The 16,994-nt window shown below is 65.3% G+C and overlaps 5 protein-coding genes across 5 annotated transcripts; 3 read left to right on the top strand and 2 right to left on the bottom strand.

Moving 5' to 3' along the window:
• Positions 1–844: 844 nt before the first annotated feature.
• Positions 845–2,712, top strand: VTJ83DRAFT_585 (uncharacterized protein; the record flags this gene model as incomplete). The annotated part of the gene is made up of 2 exons (XM_071012495.1): positions 845–1,583; positions 1,658–2,712. 2 exons carry the CDS (start codon positions 845–847, stop codon positions 2,710–2,712), a joined length of 1,794 nt encoding a protein of 597 aa, XP_070869938.1.
• Positions 2,713–3,941: 1,229 nt separating this feature from the next.
• On the bottom strand, positions 3,942–6,066 carry VTJ83DRAFT_584 (uncharacterized protein; the record flags this gene model as incomplete). Its single annotated transcript, XM_071012484.1, has 4 exons — positions 3,942–4,485; positions 4,548–5,628; positions 5,722–5,928; positions 6,012–6,066. The coding sequence occupies 4 exons, from the start codon at positions 6,064–6,066 to the stop codon at positions 3,942–3,944; spliced, it is 1,887 nt and encodes a 628-aa protein (XP_070869937.1).
• Positions 6,067–6,926: 860 nt separating this feature from the next.
• On the top strand, positions 6,927–9,596 carry VTJ83DRAFT_583 (uncharacterized protein; the record flags this gene model as incomplete). The annotated part of the gene is made up of 2 exons (XM_071012473.1): positions 6,927–7,014; positions 7,108–9,596. The coding sequence occupies 2 exons, from the start codon at positions 6,927–6,929 to the stop codon at positions 9,594–9,596; spliced, it is 2,577 nt and encodes an 858-aa protein (XP_070869936.1).
• A 693-nt stretch (positions 9,597–10,289) lies between these two features.
• On the top strand, positions 10,290–12,248 carry VTJ83DRAFT_582 (uncharacterized protein; the record flags this gene model as incomplete). The annotated part of the gene is made up of 1 exon (XM_071012462.1): positions 10,290–12,248. The coding sequence occupies one exon, from the start codon at positions 10,290–10,292 to the stop codon at positions 12,246–12,248; it is 1,959 nt and encodes a 652-aa protein (XP_070869935.1).
• A 283-nt stretch (positions 12,249–12,531) lies between these two features.
• Positions 12,532–16,715, bottom strand: VTJ83DRAFT_581 (uncharacterized protein; the record flags this gene model as incomplete). Its single annotated transcript, XM_071012451.1, has 8 exons — positions 12,532–12,836; positions 12,916–13,089; positions 13,151–14,117; positions 14,176–14,637; positions 14,723–15,079; positions 15,140–15,471; positions 15,543–16,125; positions 16,215–16,715. 8 exons carry the CDS (start codon positions 16,713–16,715, stop codon positions 12,532–12,534), a joined length of 3,681 nt encoding a protein of 1,226 aa, XP_070869934.1.
• Positions 16,716–16,994: the final 279 nt, after the last annotated feature.

Below are 16,994 nucleotides of genomic sequence, written 5' to 3'. Positions count from 1 at the left end.
GCTTCTTCTGCGTATTTCTGGTCTTCGGAGTCTCAGGGCACATTTGTATTCTAGGCACAAAATTCACGGGCGTTCGCTTTGGACAGCTTCGTTGAGGGTGACGCATGTTGTATTTTTTGGGGTTTCCGCATTGAGTGTGCTGCTTGCTGTACGGTGTGTCTCTCACCAGAGATAGCTAAGTACTGTACCAATCAATAACCACGGGTGGTCAAGATAGGGACCAACTGGCAAGACGCTGACGACCCCGTGATCCAAGCCCCCGACTACTAAACAAGCCCAAGACGACGACGTGTCGTTCTGGCCTGGCCCACCGATCGGGAGCTACCTCGCTGCAGCTAGGTGAAATGGCGGCTTCTGATTGGAGGTCGGCAGGCCGCGGCTTTGGGAAGTCGGCCGAGATCCACACTTCGCCGCACTTCCCCAGGTCCGGGCCCCCTCCGCAAGCGTGTTGCCGATGCCCGGTCGTGGAGCGGAGAGGAGGTGCAAGTCAGGGGAACAAAGATAAAGAGGAGTTGCCTCCCCCGTTCCTGTCGGTTGTTGCAACGATGCACCATTGAGTTGAAGGAAGGAAGACCGCGGGAAAAAAAAGAAGAGAGGAAAAAAAAAAAAAACTCAAGAGCCGTGAAGGCATCAACGAAGTCAAAGTCGCAGTTCTGTCCCGTCCCGTCGGCAACCACTAATAGAGACCGTTGCCGCCAATACATTACGGCAGAGAACAACACATCACCGCCGGAGGACGCCGCAAGGGAACGCCAATTTGTTCCGGACCCCTACCTTTGTACGTACCGTGACGCAAGCCCAACCAACCCGGTTCGTCCTCACCGTCTCTTCATCGGCATCAAAGATGCGTCGCTTCGCAACTGCGTCCGCATCTGCCACCGCTCGCCGTTTCTCCAGTTCCTCCTCCGTTCTCCCAAGATCTCCTCTTCTCGCCACCACCGCTAGCGCTCGGTCGTCGTCGTTGTCGTCGTCGTTGTCGTCGCTGCCCAGAATGACCGCTTCTTCTCCCAAGCCATCCTCTTCTTCGCCCTCGGCGGTGAGGAGAATGCACGCCACGGCCCAGCACCTCCGGCCGGCCCCCGTCGGGCTCGACAGCACGCCCACCAGCTACCCGACCACGCACGACAAGATCGCCGACGTCAAGGACACGCCGTGGTTCATCGACAACAAGTTTGTCCAGTCCGCCACGACCGAGTTCATCGACCTGCACGACCCGGCCACCAACAACCTGGTGACGCGGGTGCCCCAGAGCACCGACGAGGAGCTGCGCGCCGCCGTCGCCTCGGCCCAGCGCGCCTTTGAGTCGTGGCGCAACACCACGGTGCTGCACCGCCAGCAGATCATGTTTCGCCTCGTGGGCCTGATCCGCGAGAATTGGGACCGCCTGGCCGCGAGCATCACCCTGGAGCAGGGCAAGACCTTTGCCGACGCCAAGGGCGACGTTCTCCGCGGCCTCCAGGTCGCCGAGGCGGCCTGCGCCGCCCCCGAGCTGCTCAAGGGCGAGGTCCTCGAGGTCGCCAAGGACATGGAGACGCGGTCGTACCGCGAGCCGCTCGGCGTCGTGGCCGCCATCTGCCCGTTTAGTGAGTTTCCTGTCGCCCCCTTCCCCTTCCGAGCTTTGCCGCGGCGAGCCCGAGGGCTGACGGGATCCTCGCAGACTTCCCCGCCATGATTCCCCTCTGGTGCATCCCCATCGCCACCGTCACGGGCAACACGCTCATCCTGAAGCCGTCGGAGCGCGATCCCGGCGCCGCCATGATCCTGGCCGAGCTCTGCGAGAAGGCGGGCTTCCCGCCGGGCGTCATCAACGTGGTGCACGGCGCCCACCGCACCGTCAACTTCATCCTCGACGAGCCCGCCATCAAGGCCATCAGCTTCGTCGGCGGCAACAAGGCCGGCGAGTACATCTTCGCCCGCGGCTCGGCCAACGGCAAGCGCGTGCAGGCCAACCTGGGCGCCAAGAACCACGCCGCCGTGCTGCCCGACTGCAACAAGAACCACTTCATCAACGCCGTCGTCGGCGCCGCCTTTGGCGCGGCCGGCCAGCGCTGCATGGCCCTCTCGACCCTCGTCATGGTGGGCGAGACCAAGGAGTGGCTTCCCGAGATCGCCGAGCGCGCCAAGAAGCTGCAGGTCAACGGCGGCTTCGAGGAGGGCGCCGACCTGGGGCCCGTCATCACCCCGCAGAGCAAGGCCCGCATCGAGGACATCATCGCCTCGGCCGAGGCCGAGGGCGCCACCATCCTCCTCGACGGCCGCGGCTACAAGCCCCCCAAGTACCCCAACGGCAACTGGGTCGCGCCCACCATCATCACCAACGTGACCCCGCAGATGCGCTGCTACCGCGAGGAGATCTTTGGTCCCGTCCTCGTCTGCCTCAGCGTCGACACCCTCGACGAGGCCATCGACCTCATCAACGCCAACGAGTACGGCAACGGCGTCGCCATCTTCACCCGCTCCGGCCCCACCGCCGAGACGTTCCGCCGCCGCATCCACGCCGGCCAGGTCGGCATCAACGTGCCCATCCCCGTGCCCCTGCCCATGTTCAGCTTCACGGGCAACAAGAAGAGCATCGCCGGCGGCGGCGCCAACACCTTTTACGGCCGCCCGGGCATCAACTTTTACACGCAGCAAAAGACGGTCACGACGCTGTGGAACCACGAGGACGCCATCTCCACCAAGGCGGACGTGCACATGCCCACCCACAACTAGGCTGTCTGACCTACCTACCTAGTTAGCTACCTACCTACCTACCTACCGATCGACCGACCTACCTATCTACTTACCAACGGAAAAGCCATGTGTAGTGTCACGGAGTGACGGGATGGGAAAGGGGAAGAGGGGGGGGTGGAGGTGGTTGTTTTTTTATATGTTGATCGATATGTTTTCAATATGATCTAGCGAGCGAGTGAGCTCCCCCTTTTCTTTTTGGAGAGGAGAGGGTGGGGGGGAACGGGGGGAACGGGGGGGAGGGGTGTTGTGTTTGGAAAGTTGGCCGGTCCGACCTCATCGGAAAGGGAATCATGAGCTCCCCGAAGTTACCCAAGTTGCATGCAAGGCGTGGCCTTGGCTTACAGAGAGAGAGAGAGAGAGAGAGAGAGAGAGAGAGAGTTGCTGCACGAAGCGGGCGTTGGAACAGGTGGCTTTTTGCCGCGTATCGGCGCCGAGATGGGTCAGGTAGTTCGCCGATGAAGAGACGTCGGATGGCTTGTGACGGAACGGGTTGTTGTCGTGCTGGGTTGTTGACTTTGCATGCTGTGGTGGTAAACTTTGACGAGAGCTTTGTACGCAGTATTGTTTCGCAATGCTTGGGTGTAACCATGTGGTCAGCCCCGTGTCCCCCGGTCTCCAGGTCCTCGAGATATTTCAGAGACCTAGGTGGCTTTGCACCCAGCCTGCATCTCCATCTACCTGACCTTGGATTTCAAGGCGGGCAGGCAGGTAGGTACAAGGGGTAGCATGATCAGATCCGCTGGCCATATCGTCGACCCTGGCATATTAGTAGTATATCGCGATAAGGATCCGTAGACGGCAGGAGAGAGAGAGATCACGATGGCCAGTTTCAACGCGGGCAGCACAGCGCCCATTGCATTCTTCTCTTCACCCCCCTCTCGACACAGCCATCGAAGGATGGATATCATGGATACAAGACCGTTGTCGTCAACCGTAAACAACATTCCCTCTATATGCAACCCCCTCGCCAGTTCCACTCTGTAAACCCAGACGCAACTCAACCCAAACGCCGCCCCCCCAACAAGAAAAAAAAAAAAAAACGCCAGACCGATTTCCTCTCGCCAACACCATACAATATGCCCCCTAACCCTGCCGGCCCATGTAATCATCATCGCCATGCCCCCCATCCTGAACAAACCCCCCAAGGAAAAGAACACCAGATATACAAACAACGAAAACAAGAACGGCGGAACCAAGCTCGTTTTTTCTCATCCATCCAGAGCGTCGCCGCTCAAAATGCCCCTCAAGATGCCCGCCCCCATCCCCTCGATGGCCGCCTCCACCTCCCTCTCGCCCACGCAGCTCGCCACCCTCCTCTCATCGGCGACCAGGCCGCCCGACACGTTGCCAAACACGTCCTTCTTCTTCCTGGCGCGCTTGGGCGTCGCGCCGAGGGCCGAGGGCGACGCCGACGCCAGGGGCGCGAACGAGCCGTTCTTGCCCTCGACGGGGGCGATGAGCGAGAGCGTCTCGAGGCTGTCCACCACCTCGCGGAACTCGGACGACGAGAGCGGGTGGAGGAGGGAGTCGCTCTTGCAGAGGGCGCAGTAGGCTTCGTAGAGATGCTTGACGGTGGGCGCGGCGACGGCGGCGGCGGCGCGGGACCGGCCGAACGAGGAGGACGGCGTGCTCGGGGCGGATGCCGAGACGGCGGCGGCGGCGGCGCGGTTCCGCTTCTCGATGGCCACCAGCGAGCACAGCGCGGCCTTTTGCTGCAGGTTGAGCGTCTTGAGGCGCTGGACGGGGCCGTTGCTGAAGGCGGCGGCCGTGACCTTGTTGAGGTGGGCGATGGTGACGCGGGGCGCGGTGGCGACGGTGAGGTGGGCGAGGGGGTTGGCGAGCCGGGCGGCGGGCCGGCGGGGCCGGCGGGGGAAGAGGACGCCAGGTTGCGGTTCTCGCCCAGGGGCTTGCGCGAGGGCGTCATCTGGAGGAGCTCCTCCTTGGCCTCGTTTTCGTGCTTTGCGCGCGTTTCGGACTCGACCAGGTCGAGGGCGCGGCGGCACACCTCGAAGGCGCGGCGCAGGTCGCCGGTTTGGCTCGACACCTTGCGCGAGCAGAGCTCGATGGCGGCGGGGTGGAAGAAGGGGACGAAGCCGGGGTCGCTGCCCTCGGGAGCGAGGGTCTTGAGGCGCTCCGTGATGATGCGCTTCACCTGGGGCGCCGTGTAGGGGAGGAAGGGAAGCAGCTGGGGCTTGAGGTTGCGCGACTTGAGGCGGGGGAGGAAGCGGTCGGTGAGGTCGAGGGCGTTGGCGATGCCCACCAGGGCGAGACGGGAGGGCGGCTGGAGGGACCACTCAAAGATGCGGTGGAGGCTCTCGGGGTCGAGCGTCAGGATGTGGTCGACCTCGTCCAGGACGACCAGGAAGACGCTGTCCGTCTTGGTTTGCAGGAACAGCCTCCGCAGGGCCTCGTCGACGCGCGTCTCGGACAGGTTGGAGCCGCCGCCGAGCTCCTCGAGCAGGGTGGCGTACAGATCCTTGGACGAGCGCATGCTCATGCAGTTGATCGAGGCCTTGCGGATCGAGGCGCAGCGTGCCGCCACCTCGTCCGTGACCGCCTTGACCATGGCGCTCTTGCCCGTGCCGGGAGGGCCGCTGACGTAGAGGCACCCGCCGGGGCGGTCCGTGGCGCAGCGCTCGAGGAAGGCCAGCAGCTTGGCGCGCTCGTCGTCGCGGCCGATGAGCTGGCCCGGGTCGGCGCTGCGCGCGAAGAGCTGCCGGGCCTGGTGGTAGATGGTCTGGGACGTCGAGGGGGTGTGCGGCGTCTGGGGGGTGGCCACGCGCCGCGAGAGCCTCCCGACCGACATGACGCGGTGACGGGGCGTCGTGGTGTTCTTGGCAGCGAAGACATCGTAGTGGCGCGGCGTCGAGGGAGTGACGGGGGCCACCTTGGCTGCTGAAGGGGGGAGGAGGGAATCCGTTAGCGATGTTCTGGACGGCGACGGGTTTGTCGCCGCCGGCTCGATCTTTGCGGGAGGGGAGAACCTACCGCTCCTCACGGTGCTCGCGACCGAGGTCCGACGAGAACAGGCTTTCTTGGTCGGGGTGGCCTCGGGCTCGGCCTCGGACTCGGGCTCGGATTGCTCATTCTCCTGGTTCTCGTGGGGTTCCTGGATGTCCTTGTTCTCTTTGTGGATGTCCCGGAGGGGGTTGCGACGGAGACGTTTGGCGGGCGAGACGAGGCTCAAGACGGGTTCTGTGTTGGTTGGGTTCGAGGTCAGCGTCGACGGTTTTTTTTTTTTTTTTTTTTTGGTCTTGGTTTTCATCTCCGAGTCGTACCATCCTCTTGTTGCCTAGAAGCACGAGTCCTCTTTCCCAGTGCGGCGGAGGCCATGGTGAATTCCTCGGATGGGCAATCGCGGTTGTCGTAGGCAGCGATTGATCGAGGAAAGAAGGTGTGTGGTTGTTGGCGGTGGCGGTGGTGGTTAGAGAAGGTGGAACTGGAACGCCGGGAAGGAAGTTCCCGTCGACTAAAGTAGTTACATGAAAACCCAGGGAAAGTGGCGCCTGCCGCCACGCGGAGCGCGCCACGCGAAACGCGTCTCAGGGGGGCGGGAGGCGCGTCGGGGTCCATCTCGGCGCGCGTACCTTGGCACTTTTGCAAATGGGTCTTGGCGTGCGGCAGGTGGTAGTGTGGCTTATCAAGTCATTGTGGCTTTATCAGTTCCCTAGGAAGCTATCCGTCACACAAGATCTTATCAGCCTGAACGACCCCACCACTCGACGCCCCACCACTCCACCACCCCTCCACCGCTCCACCACGGGACCCCACCATACACAGTGACAGCGGAGCTCCAGCATCGTCTTGGCACTGTGGCGCCGCCCCGCGGGGAGAGCGGGACAGCGCGAGAGTGGTGGAAGCGGCCGATCTCCGCAAGCCCGGGGGCGGCTTCGCAACTTTCCGTTTGGCTCCATGACGAACCAGGAGAATGCCCGACGAGGTCCGCACTCTCTCGTCGCTTTGGTGGTTGTATCATGCGTCCAGCATGCCCTCCTTACGCAGTACTATACATAGGTAGCCTATGCTCTTCGTTTTGGGTTGGACCCCCCCGAATGTCCTAGGTAGACTTTGTCTGCGGTCAACCCCTCCGGCACGGCCACCGTCGCATCGGTCATGTAATTCAGGAACGAGACGGGAGCCACGAGAGATCGAGAACGACGAGCGACCACCCTACCACCGTGCACGACACCGCCATGTCGCGAGCTGAGGACGAGGCCGATCCCAGGGGCTACAATGCCCGTGTCGAGCAGTTCCGCCACGACGAGTACCCGATGCTCCATGGTACGCCCTACGCCATACGCCATGCGGCCCAGCACTCTTCCGCCCCTCCTTTGTGACATGCCCGCCTTGTGCTCATGCAAAACGTCTCTGCAGGCTCCGTCTACCTCGACCATGCCGGAACGACGCTGTACGCCAAGTCGCTGGTCGACCAGTTCGCCAAGGAGCTGACGTCCAACCTGTTGGGGAACCCGCACTCGGCGTCGGCCGCGTCCCAGCTCTCGACCTCGCGCATCGAGGACACACGCCTTCGCGCGCTCCGCTTCCTGAATGCCGACCCGGCCGACTTCGACCTGGTGTTCGTCGCCAACGCGACCGCCGCCATCAAGCTGGTGGCCGATGCCTTGCGGGCCGCCCCGGACGGATTCGACTATGCCTACCACCAGGCCAGCCACACCAGCCTCGTCGGGGTCCGGGAGGAGGCCCGCAACAGCCTCTGCGTCGACGACGACCTGGTGGAGGCGTGGACCCAAGGCCGGTGCCCGCTGGGGCCCGAGGCCGAGGGCCGGCCCCTTTTGTTTGCGTACCCCGCCCAGTCCAACATGAACGGCCGCCGGTTCCCGCTCGGCTGGGCCGACCGAGTCCGCCGCGACGGCCGCGGGACGAGGAAGGCGTATACCCTGCTGGACGCGGCGTCCCTGGCGTGCTCGGCGCCCCTGGACCTCGGCGACGCCGAGACGGCGCCCGACTTTACCGTGCTGAGCTTCTACAAGATCTTTGGCCTGCCCGACCTGGGCGCCCTGGCGGTGCGGCGGCAGGCCGAGGCCGTCTTTGATGCGCGGCGGTATTTTGGCGGCGGCACGGTGGACATGGTGGTGTGCGTCAAGGAGCAGTGGCACGCGCCCAAGACGCGGTTCCTCCACGAGCGCCTCGAAGACGGCACGCTGCCGGTGCACAGCATCATCGCCCTCGACGCCGCCATGGACGTCCATGCGCGCTTGTTCGGCTCGATGCGGGCCGTCGCGGCCCACACGGCCTTCCTGGGCAGGCGGCTGCACCGAGGGCTTGCCGCCCTCCGGCACGCCAACGGCGAGCCCGTCTGCGAGCTCTACTCGCCAGACCCGGACGCGGCGCGGGACGGCCTCGGCAGCGGCCCCGTGATCGCCTTCAACATCCGAAACAGCCGGCGGGAGTGGGTAAGCCTGGCCGAGGTCGAGAAGCTGGCGGCCCTGAAGCGCTTCCACATCCGCACCGGCGGGGTCTGCAACCCCGGCGGCATCGCGGCGGCGCTCGGCCTCGGGCCGTGGGAGATGAAGCAAAACTTCAGCGCCGGGTTCCGGTGCGGGTCCGACAGGGACATGGTCGGCGGCAAGCCCACCGGGGTCGTCCGGGCGAGCCTCGGCGCCATGAGCACGCTCTCGGACGTGGACAGCTTTGTGGCCTTTGTCGCCGAGTTCTACCGGGAGACGTCGCTGCCGCCGCCCGCCGCGGCGCCGACGGCTCCCCAGGGCCCGCCCACCCTCCGCATCCACGGCTTGTTCGTCTACCCGATCAAGAGCTGCGGCGGCTTTGCGATCCCCGCCGGCGTCGACTGGGAGGTCAGGCCGGAAGGGCTCGCCTGGGACCGGGAATGGTGCCTGGTGCACCGGGGAACGGGCCAGGCGCTGAGCCAGAAGCGCTATCCCGCCATGGCTCTGCTTCGCCCGTCGCTCGACCTGGAGCGAGGCGAGCTGCGGGTCGCCTACTCGGGACGGATGCCGGCGCACCTCCCGCGCGAGCTCGGCATACCGCTCTCCCAGAACCCGGCCCTGTTCCTGCCCGCGGCCGGCCGCAGCCGGCCTTCGCGGGTCTGCGGCGAGGACGTGCAGGCGCGCACCTACGCATCCCCCGAGATCAACCGCTTCTTCTCCGACATCCTCGGCGTGCCCTGCTCTCTGGCCCGCTTCCCTCCCGGCGGCCGGGGCCCCAGCATGCGCCACGCCAAGGCGCACCTCCAGAAGCACCAGCTGGCGCCGGCGGCGGCGCCGACGGAGCCGGCCGCCGACCCGGACCCGCGCCCTCCCGGCTCGTTCCCGCCCTCTCCCCCCGACTCGGACTCGGAGAGGCCGGCGGCCCGGCGCATCCTCCTCTCCAACGAGAGCCCCATCCTCGCCATCACGCTGCCCAGCGTCGCGGCTCTCAACGAGGACATGCAGCGGAACCGGCCCGGGCGACCCGCCGTCTTGCCCGCCGTCTTTCGCGCCAACATGGTGCTCGCGCCCGCCGCCGCCCCGACCGCCCAGGGCTCGGACCGCGACGCGGACGCGCACGCGCACGCAGACGCGCACGCCGTCGCGCCCTACGCCGAGGACTGGTGGTCCTCGGTCCGGATCGGGCCGCGGCGTCACGAGTTCGAATGCCTGGGCGCGTGCAGGCGGTGCCACATGGTGTGCATCAACCAGGAGACGGGCGAGAAGAGCGACGAGCCGTTTGTGACGCTTTCCAAGACGAGGAGGTTCGACGGCAAGGTGTTTTTCGGCGTGCACATGGGCTACGGCCGAAGGCCGGACGACGAGGCGCAGGGCGGGCACGGCGGGCAGCTGCCGACCGTGAGGGTGGGGGATGAGGTGGTGACGGAGTGGAGACGGCGGAAGGGCGGGGACTGAGAGGGCCCGAAGGTCCGAGAGCACCGAGAGATGGGGATCGGCGGATCGGGGATGTGGAACCCCCGGGGGGGGGGGGGGGGGGGGGTTGGCCCGGTGGTGAGCGTGGCTCGTGGGGATCGGGGATCGGGAGGGCATGCATGGGAGGTGAGATTCCGGCGCAAGGGTGATTTGTCATGATGATGGGTGCGGTAGGTTCCGACAATGATCAGCAGCATGCTGCCGTGTACGTACGCAGCAGTATACGTATTCCCATCTCACCCCCCGATCGGTGAGACATTCGGAAACAGCTGCCTACTGTTGGGGTCGGACAGACGTGGCGCGGTCATGGTGAGAGCCAAGCATGACATGGCATTCGTCCGGCAACCTCCGTCTCTTCACCCTCTCATGACGGCTTGTGGGCCGCTCGCTGATCCTTGAAAAGGGCGTGGGTGGTCTGTTTTGACTCAACTACTTTGTTTCGCATCCCCCACTTCTTCTTTTTCTTCTTCTTCTTCCTCTACTACTACCTCTACACAGTAATAATATACTTTTGCGTCTTCTTCCTCTTCTTCCCCCTGAATTGTTTTTGTTCCCTTTGGGGTGGGGGGGGGGCAAGGGGTCGACGCGCCGCCGCATATTAAGATATCGCCGCGTCCGTTCCGGCAGCGCAGCATCGCCAAGCGCCCTCTTATTGCTCCGGCGCTGCGTCTGATGATGGAGACGCATCACCCCGGCCCCGATCCGGGGCTGGACGCCTTGGTCGGCGCGCCGCCAAACGTCAACTTCCATCAATACTACAAGACGCAATACCGCCAGGTCTTTTTCGAGGCTGCCGCGCGCGGCCACGTCCGGCTGTTTGTCTTCCCGTGGTCCTTTGTCGGCAGCCTCTTTCTGCCCATGCTGTACCTCAGCCTCCCTCACACCCGCCGCCCCTGGCTCTACCGCCTGCGCTGGCTCGTGGCCGCCGCCATTCTCCACCTGCATGCCCGCCTCCTCCAGGCCGCCACCTCCTCCAACGAGGCCATCGCGTACGCGACGGGCCTGGTGGCGGTCTGGGGGACCATCTGGACCATGAGGCTGCTGGTGTTTACGAGGCCGCAGTGGGACGCCGCCAGGATCGTGTGCCGGCCGAGGGCGAGGAGCCACGGCCCGGCGAACGGCGGTCCCGAAGACGGCCGGGAGGCCCGACGGCCCAACGGGGCCGAGAAGCAGAACGGCGGCGTCGCCGCCCCGGACGAGAGCGTCGCCGCCGCGCTCGCCCAGGGCTACGAATACGTCTGGCAGCCGTACCCGGCCGACGCGCCTTTCCTCGCCCGCCTCGGCTGGTCCGCCGACCTGCTCGTCTCGTTCCGCGGCGCCGGCTGGAACTATGCCATCGCCTCCATCCCGCACCCCCCTCCCCCTCCCCCTCCCCCGGCCCCGCCCCTCGCGTCGTCGCCGTCGCCGTCGTCCTCTCCCGCCGCCTCCCTCCCCGTCCGCTTCGACCGCCTCCCTCTGACCGCCCGCTCCGGCGCCTCCCGCAGCACCACCTACGCCGCCTTCGCCCGCTCCCGCCTCGCCCGGATCGCCCTCAGCTACCTCGTCATCGACGTGCTCGTCACCGTCATCCGCAGGGACCCCTACTTTGACCTCGGGCCCGAGTACCCCCTGCACGCCCTGCGCCCGCCGCCCGTGCCGCCCCTGTGCGCGGCCCTGCTGCCCGCGTCGCGCGCGCGGCCGCTGCTCCCCGCGCTGCGCTACCTGGCCGCCTTCGCCGCCATCTTTGCCGGGCTGCACTACTACGCCGCCCTCTACCAGGTCGCCTACGTGCTGCTGCTGCCGGCGCTGCTGGGCCCGCGCGCGCGGCGCTGGCTCGGCGCCCACGGCGACCTGTGGATGCACCCGGACACGTTTGGCGGGTTCGCCGCCGGCGTGCTGGACCGCGGCCTGGCCGGCTTCTGGGGCGGCTGGTGGCACCAGACGTTCCGCGCCGGGTGGGTCGCCCCGGGGTCGTGGCTGGCGGAGCGGCTGTCGTCGTCGTCGTCGTCGTCGTCGTCGTCGTCGTCGTCGTCGTCGTTTTCCTTTTCCTCCACCGCAACCACCAGGATCCTCGAAGGCTTCACGGCCTTTTTCCTCAGCGGCCTCCTCCACGCCGCGGGCGGCCACGGCGGCCTGCCGTACCGCATGGGCTTCGTCCTCCACCGGCGGTGGGCCGACCCCGTCTTGTTCTTCCTGTTGCAGCCCGTCGGCATCCTGGTGCAAACCCTCCTCGCTCGCCTCCTCGCGCGCCTTTCTCTCTTGTTTTTTTCGTCTTCTTCTCCTTCTTCCTCCTCCTCCTCCTCAACAGCAAACCCAAACCCAAACCCAAAATCAAACCCAAAACCAAAAGCGACCGCGACCGCCCGAGCCGCCAACGCCCTCTTCGTCCTCGCCTGGCTGTACCTCACGGCCCCGCTGCTCATCGACGACATGTCGCGCGTGGGCATGTGGCTCTTTGAGCCCATCCCGCTGTCGGTGCTGCAGCTGCTCGTGCCCGCGTGGCGCGAGGACCCGGGGTCGTGGTGGCGGTGGGGGAGGGGGTGGAGGCCGCCGTCGTCGCCGTCGCCGTCGCCGTCCGTCCCCGACGGCGACGGCGGCGTCGCGGCGCTGCTTGGGTGGTTGGCAAAGCGGTTCTGGGAAGGAGTTCCGATTTAGCATTGCCCTTTTTTTTTTTTTTCCTTTTCTTTTTTCCTGTCCTTTCTTTTTCGTGATTTGTTGCAAGACGACAAGGCGCGGGCCAACATCATTCGATGGAATGGGCGATTAGATGGGATAAACGGGGGGGACTAGTAACTAGACAAACCAACAACAACGCGTGACATCTATGTGTGTTGAATGTTTGCATGTGTGTGGGTCGATGTGTGTGCGTGTGAGCGTGTGTGTAATGTATGAGTGTCTATGTCTATGTGTGGGAGCGTGTTACATGGACAACGCCGGCTCACACCAGCCCGGGCTTTTCCCCCTGGGCTCCTACCGGTCCCCCCCTAGCAACCGCTACCAGCACGTCCATATCCACCCCCTTCTTCCTGGCCATGGCCTCCACCGACCTCGTCTCCTCGTCGAGCCACGCCATGACGCGCCCGTACCCCGTCTGCTTCTTCGCAAGCACCTGTCGGAACGCCGACGCGGCGAGCCAGGCCACCTCGCTTTTGCGCACGCGGCACACGTACCCTGGGTACCGCTCCCTCCTGGACCGGCTCGTCAGCAGGACGTAGGCCACGTCGATGAGCGTCTTGATGGTATCTACGAGTGGGCGACAAAAGTCACGGTCAGCCGCATTTCTTCTTTCCATTCTCTTGTTGACGCCATCCTGAAAACATACCCACGAGGATCCTCGCATCCGGACCGTCTCCTCCCGCCGATCGCAGGCACCTCGCATACGCCCACATCTTGACCGCCGTCTCGGTAAAGGCAGCAAACAGGTTGGAGAGAACGATGCGGCGCGGGTTGTGCGCCGTGTCGTAGAAGAGGAGGTGGGACTGGATCTTGAAGGCATCTGGACGTGTTAGACGTACGCGGTTTCACCTTGTCACTACCCTCCCGGGGGCTCGGCTTACTGATGACCTTGCGCCGGAAATTCCAGCCCGGAGCGCGCGAGTACTCTACCGTCAGCGAGTTCAGGACGGTCGACGCGGCGGTGGAGCCCTGCGCCGGCTCCGGCTCCGACCCCCGGCCCGGCAACGCCTCGCGCTGCTTCGTGATGGCCAGCGTCTTGCAGTCGATCCACAGGCCGCAGTAGGGAAACCTCCGCGGGTCGTCGGGCATGGGCAATGCCGTGCCGCCCACCACGAGCGGGAAGCTGGCCAGGCTTTTGGCCGGCGCCACGGCGACGCCGTACTCTGGCACCCCGGACAGCATCACCTCGGCGAAGCGGCGGGCCCGGGCGGGGTCGGTGGTGATGAGCACGAAGTCGTCAATCAGGCGCATCAGCAAGGAGCGGTGGCGACCGTCGCCGCCGTCGTCGTCCTGCAGGAAACCCAGCCGCGTGCGCTCGAGGTCGGCGTACAGGTAGCTGCACAGGGCGGACGAGAGAACGGACCCCTGGGGAATGCCCGCTCGTTGGCGGTAGTACTTTTTGCCGATGCGGACGAGGTTCTGGGTGATGTGCGACTCGGCCAAGGCCAGCAGGTCCCGGGCGGCGTGGTAGCGCTGGGCCACGCTCGGCACAAAGACCGTGTTCCTTTTGCGCTGGGCGACCGAGTCCTCGAGCTGCTCGGCAAAGGCGCGGGAGTCGCCGTCGGCGCGGGCCAGCGTGTGCCAGCGCTTGGTCGGCTTGACCGCCGAGGCCGCCTCGAGCAGGGCAACCTCGGCGTGCTTGGACAGCCGGTAGGAGGGCTGCTGCGGGATCTGGCGCAGGAGGGCGATCATGGCGTCCTGGGGGATGGTGTCGAAGGCGGCCTGGACGTCGACCTTGACCAGATAAAAGGGACGGCCCTCGCCGACCATGCTCTTGAAGCTTTTGATGCGCTGATAGATGTCTCCGACGGAGAACAGGGAGGAGCCCAGGCGGCTGGGGTCCCGGGCCTGTCGTTGCCTTGGGGTCAGCCTGGCTCGCCTCGCAGCCTCCGAGCGGCATCCTCACCTTCTCCAGCCCGAACATGGAGCTGACGGGCCCCAAGACCGCGTTGATGCTGGGCCCTAGCACCTTTTTGCTCCCGTGGAGCAGGGTGCGGCGGCGCAGGTTCATGATGGGCCGCATCTTGTCCTGCTTGGGGAGGAGGCGGACCTGGGAGCAGCCAAGGCGGCGGGACCGAAGGATGCGGAGGGCGTCGTCGGTCTTGACCTCCTCGAACATGTTCGTCTTGAGCAGGGCCATGGCCGGCTCGGCCACGTAGCGCCAGACATCGTGGCGGAAGAAGAAGACGCGGTAGCGATCGACGCTCGACTCGGTCACGTAAAAGTTGCTGCGGATCAAGGGTATCAAGAAGGAATCAAACAGGTAGTAGAGAAACTCGAAAAAGATCTCGGTCCGCTTGCGCGTGTCCGACTGCGAGCACTTTTGGCCGCTCAGGGCCGGGGGGGTGAGCCACTCCAAACCGTGGATCTGCAGCGGTGCCGTTAGCGCTGGAGCCGACGGGGGAGGCGCCAGGCCGTCCTTGTCAGTCGTGGACATCGAAGGATACGCATACCTTCATCCCCTGCATGACCTCGTGGAGGCAGAGGGTCTCGAACCGCCGGAGATGAATAAAGTGGTGGACCCTTTTGAGAAAGCAGGCCTTGTTGTGATGCCTGATCTCCCCCGATCCCCAGAAGTCGTCCGGGACGACCTTGGACACGACAGCCTGGCAGAAGGCCGAAACGCTCGAGGCGGGGGTGGCGAGGTCGGTGAGGGAAGAGTATCGGAGGTCCAAGGAGGGCGTTGCCGCCGGCCTTGGTTTCTTCTTGCGCTTGGGTGGTTGCGTGGGCGGCCGAGCACATGTCGGGATGACCTTAGCATCATCGACCCCCGGCTGGGTCGCCGTACGGCCATGGGCCAGCCCGGGAACCTGTTTTGTGAGCCGGCGTTTCGTTTTGTCACTGGAGGCTCGGTTTGGTTTCCCACGTACCGGACAATAATGGTGCAGCATCTCGGCGTAGGAGCAGCGCGAATGAAGCACCCGAAGCTTTTGGATGAGCTGCAGGGTCTTGCCCCGGAGGCGTTTCGGCACTCGGACGGCCGGCTTGCCTCCGGTCTTTGGCGGGGGAAACCGGGCAGCGATCTCTTCCTCGCGCAGGGTGTAGTCTTGGAACTTTTGGGCCGTCTTCTGGCGATCCACGGACGAGGTGAAGACGTTGTGGAGGCCGAACTGGCGGGGGAACATGTACATCATGATGTGGACGGCGCTGGGGTCCTGTTCCCCGTCCGAGACGCTCTTTGGCGGAAAGCGGTTGAGGACATCTAGGCGCGACATGAGCGAGGCAACACAAGACCCGGAGGAGGGGGGGGGGGGGGGCGAGGTCGGGACGTACGGATGTGTCGTAGGCCGAAGTGGACGAGGCCTCGGGCGTTCAGGGCGGCGCGGGCATAGAACATGCGGCTGCGGACAAACGAGATGTCGGAGGGGCGGAGCTCGGGGGTCTTGGTGGTGGTGGTGGTGGTGGTGGTGGTCGTCGTCGTCGTCGTCGTGGCGACGGCGGCGGCAGCAGCAGCAGCGGACCTGGGTTGAGCTTCTTTGACAAGCTCCTGAGGCAACGGCTCGAGTTCGGTGATGGGAACGCCGCACAGCTGGTAGAAATTGCCCTTGCCGGCCTTGAGGGGTCGGAAGATGGCGCAGTCGACCAGGAGGTCGATCATGATGCGCTCTCCCTCCTTGCCCAACAGCAACAGCAGCTGCGGCCAGGGCTCGGCCTTGAGGGCGCGGACATGCTGGTTGGGGAAGACGGCGCACAGCCCGGGGACGACGGCGTCGGCGAGGGCGGCGGGGGCGGCGGGTGCGAGATGGGGGCGGGCATCCAAACCAACCTGCCGACGGAAGCCGTCGCAGAGGAGATGGCGTGGCCAGGAGCCGGCGGTCTCGTGCTGAAACAGAAGCCAGATGACAAAGTCGACGATCTGGGCGAGCGTGGAGGGTTCCTGGCGTCAGCGCAGCCCCCAGCCCGGATCCGCCAAGGCGTCGACGCGAGATGAGGCGTTGCACATACCTCGGACTGCGAGAACACGCAGCCTCGGAGCCCGTCCGACAGGGTGACGCGAGACTTGTCGCCTCTGCGCGAGAAGTTCAGCCACTGCTCCCAGCGGAGACGGGGGGCATCGGGCGTGTCCTGGCCGCCCTGCTTGCTCTCGCCCGGGAGACGGCGGCGGGACACCCAGGTGTTGTCGAGGAGGTCGGCGAGCTTGTGCTCGATGTCGGGGACGGGCGAGCCGGAAGGGGCCTGACCGACGGACGCAATCTTTCTGCGGCGAAGGCGGGACGAGGCCGGGAGGCGCGCGAGGGCATACTGCCTCAAGGTCTGCGTGTCGGCGTAGTAGCGGGCAAGCAGGGCGTGCTTGACGGTGGGGGGCGAGGGGCGGGGTTTGGCGCGTTTGGAGGGTGGAGGAGCATGGGCGGCAGCGTCACGGCCGTTGCCGGGAGCGTGGTTCGGGTTGGGCCTGGGGCATCGGCTCCCGGACCCGGACCGCTTCCGCTTGCCGGGATTCCCCATTCGGGCGGGGCATGCGGTGGGACGGGGGCATGCGCTGCTTCGGTGCTGAGGTGTGTAAGCTGACCTGCCGATGTACGTATCATGGTTACAGCCCCTGAGGTAGAGCCGGGAGGACGGATCTACCTCACCTTCCCCGGCTTACACCGTAGGAAGGATTTCGAAAACGGATCTGACCGAGGGGAGGGGAGGGGAGGGGAGGGGAGGTGAGGTGAGGTGCAGGGGCAGCAGGCAAGATTTGGTAATACCTCAGGTATCCTACCTGACCCAAGGCACACCTTG

The sequence above is a fragment of the Remersonia thermophila genome, chromosome 1 (genome assembly GCF_042764415.1).
Source record: "Remersonia thermophila strain ATCC 22073 chromosome 1, whole genome shotgun sequence".
Taxonomy (NCBI): Eukaryota; Fungi; Ascomycota; class Sordariomycetes; order Sordariales; family Chaetomiaceae; genus Remersonia; species Remersonia thermophila.
The sequence above is the reverse complement of the archived record's forward strand: the minus strand, read 5'-3'. Positions and strand labels throughout refer to the sequence as shown.